At 61.2% G+C, this 12,121-nt stretch overlaps 1 protein-coding gene across 1 annotated transcript in view; it reads left to right on the forward strand.

The window, feature by feature from the left end:
* LAMC1 (laminin subunit gamma 1) overlaps positions 1-12,121 on the forward strand; it is an 85,296-nt gene that overhangs the window by 42,011 nt on the left and 31,164 nt on the right. Inside the window, exon 2 of the mRNA XM_062211410.1 lies at positions 11,669-11,973. Coding sequence (XP_062067394.1) covers positions 11,669-11,973 — 305 coding nt within the window. The remainder of the gene's footprint in view (positions 1-11,668; positions 11,974-12,121) is intronic.

Raw genomic sequence — 12,121 nt, forward strand, 5'->3', positions numbered from 1 at the left:
CTTGTCCCCTTGGGGCCGGGGCCCACTCTGACTTCTGTATCCCCAGTGCCCCTGTGGCGCACGGCACGTTCCAGGATGTGTTTATAAAACGTGTGAGTCACTGAACGAATGAGCCGGGCCAGAGAGGCCCTCGCGGTCCTGTCCATGGCTACCGCTTTCACCAGGCGGGCGCTTCTTCCTAACGGGCGGCAGTGTCCCTCAGAGTAGAGCCGGGGACAGAGGCGGAGTCCAGGCCTTCCGAAGCCTGGGGGCCTTGTGAATGCAGGGGTAGGAAGTGAATGAGGGGCGGGCGCTCCCCCGAGTCAGGGTGCCGTGTCCCATGGTGGCTCCTGACTCCAGCTTCCCGCTGATGCACTGTGGGAGGCAGCAGTGGGGGCTCAGGTAATCGGGTTCCTGCCCCCACATGGGAGATCTGCGTGAGTTCTCAGCTCCGACTCGGCCCTGACCCAGCCCTGGCTGGTGCACGCGTGTGACGCGTGAACCAGAGGATCGCAGTCCTCTCTCTCTCTCTTTGCTTTTCAAATAGGTCATAAAAAAAAGAGATAATTCCAGATACTGATAACCCCACAGAAGAAGTGCCACAAGCATGGTGCAGGGAAAGCTGAGCTTCCCAGTAAATGCCCCGTGTGCTCCCTTTAGTTCAGTAGAGACCTGTGCCCAAGCGCGGGGCTCTCTGTCCATCTCCCTCAGAGAGGAGACCCCTGCACGCCTGAGGGAGCCGGCATTGGTGCGTGGCCACGCCATGGTGGTTCTCGTAGGAGCCAGCGCTGCTGGGGTGGTGCCTCTCCGAAGTTCGCTTTGTGTGGGGCTGGAGGGTTCAGATATAAGTGTACCCCAAAAATTCATGCGAAGGTGGAATTAAATTTATTTAGGTGCAAAAAATTCAGAAATATATGCCTGATTTTTTGAAAATATTCATTATTCTGTGACTTTTTTTTTTTAAGATTTACTTATTTATTTGAAAGCCAGAGTTAGAGAGAGAGAGAGAGGTCTTCCATCTGCTGGTTCACTCCCCAATTGGCTGCAACAGCTGGAGCTGTGCTGATCCCAAGCCAGGAGCCAGGAGCTTTTTCCAGGTCTCCCACACGGGAACAGGAGCCCAAGGACTTGGGCCATCTTCCACTGCTTTCCCAGGCCATAGCAGAGAGCTGGATCGGAAGTGGAGCAGCCGGGACTAGAATCGGCGCCCGTATGGGATGCTGGCGCTTCAGGCCAGGGCGTTAACCCGCTGCGCCACAGCACCGTCCCCTCTGTGACCGTTGTGAAAAATCATTGGCAAGGCTGCCTGGAGACCGCATGTATGCACGGTTAGAACCTGCTGGTACCATGAAGTCAGGTTAGTGAGCTGGGACCAGCGTTTCCTACAGAGGAGAACATTGGATTTTCTCAGACTTGAGTGATAATTGTGTGCCTGTTTAGTGATGCAGTCCTGTGTGCCGTGGTCAGAAAAGCTTGGGAAAGACTCTTCTAGAGGGCACCAGAAAGTAGCAAGACTCTCCTGGCCTTTGAGTAAGTTAGGCTCTCGTTGAGACAGGAGCGGCCCTCAGGAGGTGGGTGCTGTGGCTCGGACCAGGGGTGCTGTACGCCCAGCAGAGCAGCGTGATGCCCTGGACTCCGCGGCCCCAGAGTACCGCCCGGGGAGACAGGTGGGGGTCTGGGAGGCGGTGGCGGCAGCGTGGGTGACGCAGGTGGGAGCCTGGGGCACAGGGTTCAGTTTACGCTGGGAGGCCGAGGATGGTTCCTAGGTGGGAGCTGAAGCCCAGCCTTTCGGACCTGAGAATGCTGGGTAAGAACAGCCCCAGCACGACGCCCACGCTGGTTCGCGGGACCTGCGAGGCCGCCTCCGCGGAGGAGGCGGGAGCTCACTGGGCTTCTAGCCGGTTTTCCATCTGCCTCCTGCCGCCTCGTCAGTCCTTAGGGAATGTTTCCCAGGTGGGTGTTGGATACCAGGTCTCTGGCATCACTTCAAAGGGAGCGTGCAGCCGTGGGCCGCTCTCGGGAGGTAAACAGGACGGTGTGCGGGCCGTCCGGCCGCGTTTGAAGAGCGTTCCTCCTGATAGCGCTGCTCAGTGTTTGCTCTCGCTGTGGAGGGAGAAGCAGATGAAAAGGGCCGGCGTGTTTGAAGTCCTGGAGTGCGCGGCCCGCCCGAGGTACGCACGTGAGCCATCTGTCAGGAGGTGCTGTCTTGGCCCCCGCCCGTCCCGGCGGAATCTGGCGTGGGTAAATTCATGAAATCACCGCGGAGCCGTCACACAGAAGTTCCTCATCGCTGCTTCCCAGCGGAAGAGAAATGTGAAACAAAGTCCCGAATAGTAATGTGCATTAGAGAGAGGGATTTAACTAGGGGGAAGAACTCAAAGCCAGGCCCTGCCTGTGCCTGTGCCTGGCTCCCGGCTGCTCGGCTTCCAGTCCAGCTTCCTGCCAATGGGCCCTGCAGGCGGCAGGCGGTGGCTCAGGTGGCCGAGTCCCTGCCGCTCGTGCAGAAGACTCCAGGGCTCCTGGTTCCCGGCATTGGCTTGGCCCAGCCCCAGCTGTTGCCAGCACTTGGGGGAGTGAACCAGCAGGTGGAATCTCTCTCTACCCCTCTGTCACTCTGTCTTTAAAGTCCATGAATAGGGTTTTTGTTAGAAGCCTGTTGAATCCATAACACTACATACACAGAAGCGTTGATTGGCCTGGAAGTCGGGGCCGATGCTCCGATGTTCTGAGCTGAGGCCGTACCGGAAAGCATATTTGGTGTTTGATCTTCATCACCAGCAGCCGCAAGCGAACGCTGGCCTCTGAGCGTGCAGGGCCTTGAGCGGCTTCCTAGATATGGGGGTTCAGTCAGAGGCGCGCAGCACCCCAAGCACAGCCGTGGGAGAGGTGTGCACGGGCACCCGCTGCCAGCTGCCAGGCTGTCCACTGAGGGTGAAAGATCTGCGAGCAGACCTGTCCAGGGAGGGGCTATCCAGAGCTACCGCTGAGGCCCCTCCCAGCTAGCTACTCCCGCGGGGGTGGGGGGAGGCGGAACCTCTGCCCCAGCGCTGATCTCATCTTTCGGCTTCACTGGGTGAATCACGGGGAGGTGGGGCGGGGGCAGAGCTGAAGGTGTTAGGACGGAGCTGCTTCTGAGAGGCGGCCACTCTGTGTGCCCTCACCGTGTAGCGGCCACTGTGTTCGCATCCTGGTTCCTGTGAAACAGTAGGTAATCCTAGGCGGGAGCCGTGTCTCGGCCACGTCTGGCCTTGTCGAAGTCCGAGCCGACGCGGTGGCTGTGACAGAGGAAGAACTCACTTCCCTGGCCCAGGTTGTCTGTGGTGAGCGCCGCAGCCGCAGGCGGACGAGGCTCCACAGAAGCTGTTGCTGCTGTCCTGATGGCCGAGGTCAGGGATCAGCAGTCTTCCTCCGCACAGGGCCACGGAGTCCATCTCCCCGGCCCTGTGGGCCCTCAGGGTCTCCCACGGTTGCTCAGCCCCGCCTCGTCGGCAGAGCAGCCACCATGGCTGTGCCGGGCGGTGCCTGTGCGCCCTGCACACGGAGGTGGTGGGTTCTGCGTTTGGCTCTGAAGGTCGCTCACTCACCCCTGTGTCCCAGACTGAGCTGTCGAGGCTCCCTGCTCAGGCAAGAGCCTGGGAGAGCAGTGGAAGATGACCAAGTGCGTGGGCCCAGCACCTGTGGGAGACCTGGAGGAAGCTCCTGGCTTCAGCCTGGCCCAGCCCTGACCTTGAGGCCATCTGGGGAGTGAACCAGCGGATGGAGGATTCTCTCTCTCTCTGTAAAACTGCCTTTCAAATAAATGAACGAATCTGTATTTAAAGAGTGGAAGGAGGTGGGCTCAGGGACTCGGTGTTCCTATGGCGACCGCAGCAGCGTGGCCTGTAGGTCAGTGTGAGTGCTGGGGACAGTTACAGCCCAGAGCACACGACTGCGGCTCTTCCCTCTCCCAGCTCCCCCTCCCACGCCCCGTCGCGGCCAGGGCAGCTCCTGGTGCTTTCCCCTGACTCCCTGTATTCTGTATATTCATTAAAAAACAAGCGCCTGGAGTTCTCTGAAAAGTCTACATCCCCGCAGGTCTCCACCACGCTAGAGGGTTAGCTGGGCCCAGGCCTGCGGGCGGGGTGCACTGAAGCTTGGCTTCGCCGTTTGCTTCCCGGCCTGCCCCTCGCCCAGGAGGGTTGTCGTGGTCCTGTGCTGCCAGTGATTGTGGGGTCCAGGCGAGAGGAAGGTGGGGCGGGAGCCTAGGGCCAGGGCCCCAGCAGGGGTGCTTTCTAACCCTCAGAGTTTCTCTGCGAGCCTGGGGTACAGGCCGAGCGGGCTGGAAATTCCCGAGGAAAACGTAGGGCGTTGGGTTCACACGATTGACATCTGTGTGTGTCCTGGAGGAAGTGGACAGTGCTGTCTGTCCACGTGCGCTCTCTGTAGTCCACTCTGTATGTCCTGCTGTCTGCGCGTGCCCTGCCGTGGGAATGCAGTGCCCTGGAGCGCGTGTGGGAGAGCCCAGGCCCCCTGAGAGCAGCCCGGAGGGCAGGAGCCCGAGTCTGCCGTAGGGAAGTGTTTCCCAAATGTGACCGCCTTTCGTGCTTAAATTCAGGTGTAGGGGCCTCACCTGGACCTGCCGGGTGGAACTGGTGGAGATGAGGCCGAGCGCTCTCCAGGGATGCTGCCAGCCAGGCTGTGGGGACCACCAGGCAGGAAGTCCTGCCGGAGAGGCTGACCCCCCAGGTCCCATGGGTTCTGAATGTCTGGGCTCGGGACGCCCTCAGCGGCCCTGGGCCTGGCTTTGCCCCATGGACCCAGGCCGCTCTGTGAAACCCGCCTGCTCTCCACTAAAGGAGCCCTCGCTGTCCCTGCAAGTCCAGCACCACCTGATGCAGGACGCGCTGTGGCTTTAAGAAGCCGCTCCTCTGAGCCTGTCTCTTCCCTCCAGCTACCCAGTTCTCCATAGCACAGTTCCTTGGGAAAGCGTCTTTGTTGTCTGTATTAATAGCTGTCTGTTCCCTGCCCCGCCCTGTGCACAGTCTGGATCGTACCCGGTCATTCTAGCCGGCTTCTCGTAAGGTCAGCAGTAACCGCGGCGGCTACACTCAGGAGCCAGCGCTGCGTCTGTCTCTCTTCACCCTGCGGGAGCATTTGGCTCCGGAGTCCCTGCTGTCCCCCGCTTCCCACGTTGGTGGTTGCTGCTCTCCAGCCTTCCTGGCCGTGTCCTCCCTGTGCCCTGTTCGTAGAAGTCCGTGACCTTGAGGTGAGACAGCCGGTGACCCCAGGTTCTCCCTCGGCGCACCCTCTCCCCACGGCCACGCTGCACAGGTGCATCGTAACTGCCCACGTGACATCTCCACTCACGTCCCATGGGCATCCCGCGCTCACCGTGTCCTAAACTCACTGCCGGTTTCCTCCTGCCCACTCCTGTCTGGCCTCAGGGAACGGCAGCTGCGTAAACCAGTGCTACGTCCACATCCAGTGCCTCCACAAGCCTGGTCTGTTCCGCCCGTGGGTACAGCTGCACTCAACACTGCCCACTGTCTCTCTGGCAGACTGCCCTGTCTCCCTGGATTACTGCAGAGCCCCTGGCCGCCGCCCTGGCGTGTCCTCTGCGGCCTTTGTCTGTAGGGAGGCAGAGCACGGCGCTGCCTTGTATCGACTTCTGTGGGTTTTCACCTCTTTCGGCGTCAAAACCAAGTCTCAGAGTGGCCGCCGAGGCCCTACAGGACCTGCAGTCCGACTCCGCCCCCTCCCCCAACACTCCCAGCTGGCAGGTGCTACAGTCCCAACCCCCAACACTCCCCACTGGTGGGAGCTGTAGCCTGACCCTCTGGCTGGTGGGAGCTGTAACCCGACCCCTGACACTCCTGGCTGGTGGGAGCTATGGTCCGGACCCCCGACTCTCCCCACTGGTGGGAGCTGTAGTCCATCCCCTGACACTCCCCGCTGGTGGGAGCTGTAGCTTGACCCCCGACACTCCCGGCTGGTGGGAGCTATGGTCCGACCCCCAACACTCCCCACTGGTGGGAGCTGTAGCTCGACCCCCGACACTCCCGGCTGGTGGAAGCTACGGTCTGACCCCTGACTCTCCCCGCTGGCGGGAGCTGTATCTAACCTCCCCACACTCCTGGCTGGTGGGAGCTGTAGTCCGACCCCTGACTCTCCTGGCTGGTGGGCCGCGAGAGGTGCTCTGCCCCTGTGGCCGACTGCTGTTTTTCTTGCGGGGGTCTCTGGTACCTCCCTGGTCAGGGAGACAGCCTCTGACGCTGCTGTGTAGTTAACATGCAGACATGTTAACGCTGTGGTGAGTGGCGCTCTTTGCCCCACGCTTCCTGTCCCTGTCAGTCTTCACTGTCGTCTGACCCAGATGGTTTGTATCTTTGTTTTCGCTTCTGTCCCCTACTCACTCCTGCTCCCTGCTGCACTGCGGAGCCTGGGACCTCGTCTGTCTGGTTCTCCCAGCCTCTGGACGGGAGCAGCAGCTGGAGCGTGGTGGGTGCTTGGTAACCATCGACGTGTCCGGTGAATGGCTGAGCTTGGACTTGAGCATTGAGCAAGCCTGGCCGTGGCCGTTAACCTTGACCTGGTGGTGTGAGGCCCGAGAAAGACTTCTAGCGGTGAGATTCCCAAGTACCTGTGGTTGCTGCTTCTGAGGATGGGGGCACAGACTGCGTGATGGGGGCAGGCTCCTCAGGAGCGAGAGACTGGCTGGCAGGTGGACTAGAATGTTCTGGTCAGCGTGTCATGGCGGGTGTTTGGGAGCCTTCGCTCAGCAGGTGGCTGCACTATGGGTTAGCGTTGTCGGCTCATGTGTGAGGACGGCACTGTTGGGGTGTGGTACCGGCCCAAGCTTGAGCGAATCTTGGGGGTTCTTTTAACAAAACGTCGGGAAACAACTTTCAGAGGTGGAAGCTTTGATTTGATTGGCAAGTATCAGTGAAGCGCGTGGCCCGAGAGGCGAGCAGGCAGGGGCTGGGCGGGCCTGGCTGTGAGGAAGTGTCCCGGGCCTTTAAGGCATTGCTGTCTGTCATTGGGTCGTTCTCTGGGGGTGCCCACTGGACAGGCCGGGGCTCACATGCTGTATGTTGGTAGGCTTGGGGCTCATGGAGACAGTGGGGGTCTCCCCGTAGGGGCTCAGCCCCCTCCTCTGCTCGCTCTGGGTGGAAGACTGCAGCTGACTTGAAGATGCGATTAAAGCCGCAAGGTCACACATGCGGCACAGGAAGTACCATGGGGGAGAAGGTCATCCTACACATCTGAGGCCCGGTGGCCCCCAGCGCCGGTGACGGCCCCAGGTGGGCACCGTGGGACTGCCCGTCACAGTCTCCTGTTGGAGAAGGTCGTCCTATGTATGACATCTGAGGCCCGGCGGCCCCCAGCGCCGGTGACGGCCCCGGGTGGGCACCGTGGACTGCCTGTCACAGTCTCCTGTTGGCAGCCAGGTTATTTTCTTGTTGTCTCTTACCACCGTAACTCTTCTGTTACAGGCGAGCGCCGGCCTGCAGCTAGACCTCAGTAACGCGTGTGTGCCTGCCTGCGCTGGAAACGTGTTCTGTGCCGTTACAGCGACCTTTTCCTTGTACGTTTGCGTGTGTGGCTTGTGTTTCCTTGCCTGTTGCTTCTGTGTTTCCCTGGTAACTCGCTTCTTGCGGGGACAGGCAGTGTGCCTCCCGTCAGTCCGTCCCCTGCAGTTGGAACCCGGGCCTCGTGCAGCTGTGAGAACGTTCTGTCCCAGCTCGGGGAGTGGGAGTGAGCACTGGCCGCATGCCCCGAGCCCAGCGCAGGCTCCCAGGCCTGTCTGACCTACTAGCCTGGATCAGGCTGGCCCGAGTCCTGTGCACAGGGACCCAGGGCGGGTGAGGCCTGGGCCCAGGTCCTCTGCTTGGGATTTCACCCGGGACTCTCGTCTCTTGTGGTGAAGAGATCCAATGAGACGGCAGAGCTCCGGATGTATTTGTCTTATGTTTTGATACAGGACAGCGCCGCCGACAGTAACTTGCACCCTCCAAGGGTTAGGATTTCTCTCTGCTCACATCCTGCCGTCTCACCGTCTCCTGTAGTGTTGCTGGGTCAGGTCGTGTGGCGGGAAGCCTGTAGCACCCCGTGGGCGCCCCCGGCCTGCTCGGCCTGGAGACGACGGGGAGGGAGTGGCACCACGTTTTGGGCTTGGACACTAAGTTTGATACTCCAGCTCCCCTAAGAGATGACAGGTTCCCCCTCCCCTGCTCATGCCCTCTGTTTCAAAGTGGCTTTCGTCTTGCTCCTAGATCCTAGCTGAGCCGTTGTTTTCATGGGGACCTTTGGCATAGAGTGCTGTGAGCTTCCAAAGCTGTAGAGCTGCCGTTGTCTTTGCTTCTTCATCTGCCTACTCTGCGTGTTTTGTGGTGACAGCCGTGTCCCTGTCGCCGAGACGTGGGTGTGATGGGAAGTGCTGTAGCGTGTGCTGGGGACAGGGGCTGCTGTGGCCACTTGTTTGTTCCTCTTGGAGGGGCGCTTTCTGGAACTGTGAGTCCTTGTGCTGCAGAACGTTTAGTTAGAAGCTGATGTTGGGGTTGGCATGGAGGCGCACAGGGTCAGGCTGCCACTTGCAATGCCAGCATCTCGTCCTGGAGCACTCGTCTGAGTCCTGGCTGCTCCACTTCTGACCCAGCTCCCTGCTGCTGCTCCTGGGAAAGCAGTGGAGGACGGTCCTGGTGTTTGGACCCCTGCAGCCACATGGGAGACCTGGATGGAGTTCGCCCAGCCCCAGCCATTGTGGCCGTCTGGGAGTGAACCCGCAGGTGGAAGAGGGCTTTCTAGCTCTGTCTCTCCGCCTCTCAAATAAGTAAACAAATGTTTTCTTAAAAATTTTTCAAAAAGAAGTTAAGGTATGCAGAGTCATGGGGACTCGCCCACCTTGGATCATGTCCTCCGCACCCCCCCACCCCCATGTGCTTCCAGCTCGTCGTACGGGGGGCACTTGGTGAGGGCAGTCAACCTTGCACCTTGCGGGTGAGTTCCAACCTTGCCCTCCAGCAGACACACGCAGGGCTGAGTGTGGCCCGGGCCTGCTCCCTGCACCGTGTGTGTCTGCCGAGGCTCCCACGTCAGTGTGAACTTGGCCCCGAGTGATCTTAATTGCTGAGGCTCTGTGTGTGCAATCGGCTGCCGAGGTGAACAATAGCAGCTGGGGTGCAGCTGGACGCTCCGTCCTGGGAACTCCATTTCCAGCCAGCGCTTATGCTAACAAAATCGAGGACGTTTTCAAAGAGCTGCTCTCCGTGACTACTGTTTGTGTTAACTGTTTGGAGAGCCCCAGTTCGTAGCCTAAACAGGCGCCCCGTCTGCTGGCCTCATGCTGTATCTTTGTTCAAGGTTTCCATCTGGAAGCTCAGGTCTGGCCGCCAGGAGAGCTCCGCTCCCTGGTTTCCTAATTTGGTGCTGTGGCGCGAGCCGGTCGTCTCCATTGTCTGTGGCTGAGCCGAGGAGGAGTTCATTTCACAAGAGCCCCTGGAATTCTGAGCCGCACAGCACAGAGAGGCGCCCTGTTCCCAGCGGTCAGTCCTGGCCGAGGCCCCCAGACGGGAAGTCCCTCCCGGCCCTGAGATGAGAAGCACTTCGCGTAGGAGGCCTCAGGATTCCGGGCGGCCGCGCGGACAGAGGCTGGATTCTCCTCGGGCTCCACCCCTCCCCCCAGCGGGTGTGACCGGAGCAGGGAGCAGGAAGCGTCGCTAATCCTCTGTGCTTTGCTCTAAACATCTGCACTTGAGGCTTTTTGTTGATGGGAGGAATGTGCAGGGGGAGGGGCCGCGGTAGAGCTTTTGCAGGAGTGGAAGGCGGCCCTGCAGTGCGGGTGCAGGTCGGGCTCCATGTGCCGGGGCTGGCAGGACCGCTGGACGGGCCGAGCGCCCAGTGGCTGGAATGCGTGCAGAGCCGTGCTCACGGGTGTCCCCGCTGTTGATGGGATGCGTTCCGTGAGCTCCCCTGGGGTAGTGATGGCACGCAAGTTTGTGCTGGGCTGGGAGTCCATGTGGGCCAAGTGGGACCTGTGGGGGACAGGCGGGCAGCGTGGTGGCTGCTGGATGAGCCCAGCCTGACCTGTCTCCCGTCTGCGCCCTTGTTTACCCCTGCGCTAACGAAGGCCCCTCGCTCGCTGTCCTCCAGCCTGGTGGAGGTGCCTCTGTGGACAGGCAGAGCTCCACGGAGTCTGCACACAGCCAGGCCCCTCCTCTTCTGTGCCCGCCAAGCCCCTGTGCTCTCTGCAGCCTGCAGTCCCTCACTTGGCTGGAGCCCTCAGCTCCTGTCCCATGTCTGTTCTGGGATGTTCTGCACGGCGGGAAGCCACAAGGCAGCTTTCCCGCCCTGGGGAGCACCTGGGCTTCATCCCAGGTATCTGATACAGGATGTGGGTATGCCGAACGGTGGCCTGACCCGCCGAGGCACCGTGCCCCCGCTAAGCGTTCAGGGTGGCCACGCGCTGCCTGTGGAAGGGCCCTGCCCTGGAGCTGAAGCTGCTCCCTGTCCTGCCCTCAGGCTGGTGCTTCTCGCCTTCCTCTGGGCCGCTCCACATGATGCTGTTGCCTGCCGTGAGCGAGCCCGCCTCTATCCGCTGGACAGCCGGTCCCTGTCCCCAGGTGCGGATTCTGAGCACCCTCAGGTCTTGGGCTTAGCTGCCTCCTCGTCTTGGAAGCCGGCCTTGGCCTGGCAGGTCTGTGCCCCCAAGGGTGGGGCGCATCCCTCTGGTCAGGTCATCACTGGCAGCTGTGCCAGCTCAGACTGTGCACAAGGCGGCCCCGAGGGAGGAAGTGTCAGCCGCCACACGGATGCCGCCAGCTCCTTGTCCACGTCCAGCTCTGCGTGGGCAGCTCCGAAAGGAGGCACAGAGCCCGTGGAGCCAGGCCGGCACCTGCAGGCCAGGCTGCCCTCCGGACATCTGCCTGGGGCTTTGTGGTGTGGCTGCTGGGCGGGGGTGCAGGACCCCCGGTCTGCTTCGCCTCCTCCTGCCAGCCCCGGCTGCTGTGGGTCAGTTTCCAGGGAGCAGTGGGTGTCAGGGAACAGCAGAGGAGGGGGTGAGTGTGTAACGCACAGGTTAGCGGAAGCATCCCCACACCACCTGCTGCCAAGTGGCTGCCTGCGGCCTCCCACACACCACCCTGTGGCCTCACCTGGTTCAGACGGGCGTCCTGTCTCAGGGTGGAGAAGATGCTGTCGGAGGTGTATGACCCGTGCCTGTGTGGCCGCATCCCACGTGGAAGGTCGTGCTTGTGCAGTGGCGGCTGCACCCAGTTGCCCCACAAGGTCGTGGCCTCCTGCACGAACACATTTGGGACCCGGCCCGGGATTTTCCACCAGACCTTGCGTCCGTGTGGAGCTTACTGTTAACCATGGTTGACCTTCCTGCAGAGTGGATGTCGTGGGACCGGGGCTGAACTTGGGACCCGTGTCCTGTGTCTGGGCAGTGACCACCGGTCATGACTCCTCGTGCCTGACACACCCTGTGCTGTGTGGTGACCAGGGTGTGGTCAGATGAGCCCAGCCATGAGACCTGGCCTGGCAGGGGCCCCCTTACCTGCTGGCTCTTCTTCAAGGGAGTGGCCTGCGTGGTTTTGTGGGAACTGGCCTGTTGGGTTCTCGCGGCCTCACACCATGCGCATTCCTGTTTGCTGGGATAGGTGTGTCCCTTGTCCACCTGTGTGGCTCACATCTGTGACCGTCTGCCCCACAGGGAAAGCCTTCGACATCACCTACGTGCGCCTCAAGTTCCACACCAGCCGCCCTGAGAGCTTCGCCATCTACAAGCGCACGCGGGAGGACGGGCCCTGGGTCCCCTACCAGTACTACAGCGGCTCCTGCGAGAACACCTACTCCAGGGCCAGCCGCGGCTTCATCCGCACGGGCGAGGACGAGCAGCAGGCCCTGTGCACCGACGAGTTCAGCGACATCTCCCCGCTCACCGGCGGCAACGTGGCCTTCTCCACGCTGGAAGGGAGGCCCAGCGCCTACAACTTCGACAACAGCCCCGTGCTGCAGGTGGGTCCCGGGTCGAATGGGCGGCAGCGCCCTCTGCTCTCCTGAGTCCCTGCTGGTGACCGAGGGCGGCCGAGCACCTGCACGTGCGTCCTGCCAGGTGGGCTCGGCCGGGTTTGTAAAACTTGAGTGACTCTGACTTCAGTCTCCG

Source organism: Lepus europaeus, chromosome 14 (assembly GCF_033115175.1).
Source record: "Lepus europaeus isolate LE1 chromosome 14, mLepTim1.pri, whole genome shotgun sequence".
In the NCBI taxonomy this organism is placed as follows: Eukaryota; Metazoa; Chordata; class Mammalia; order Lagomorpha; family Leporidae; genus Lepus; species Lepus europaeus.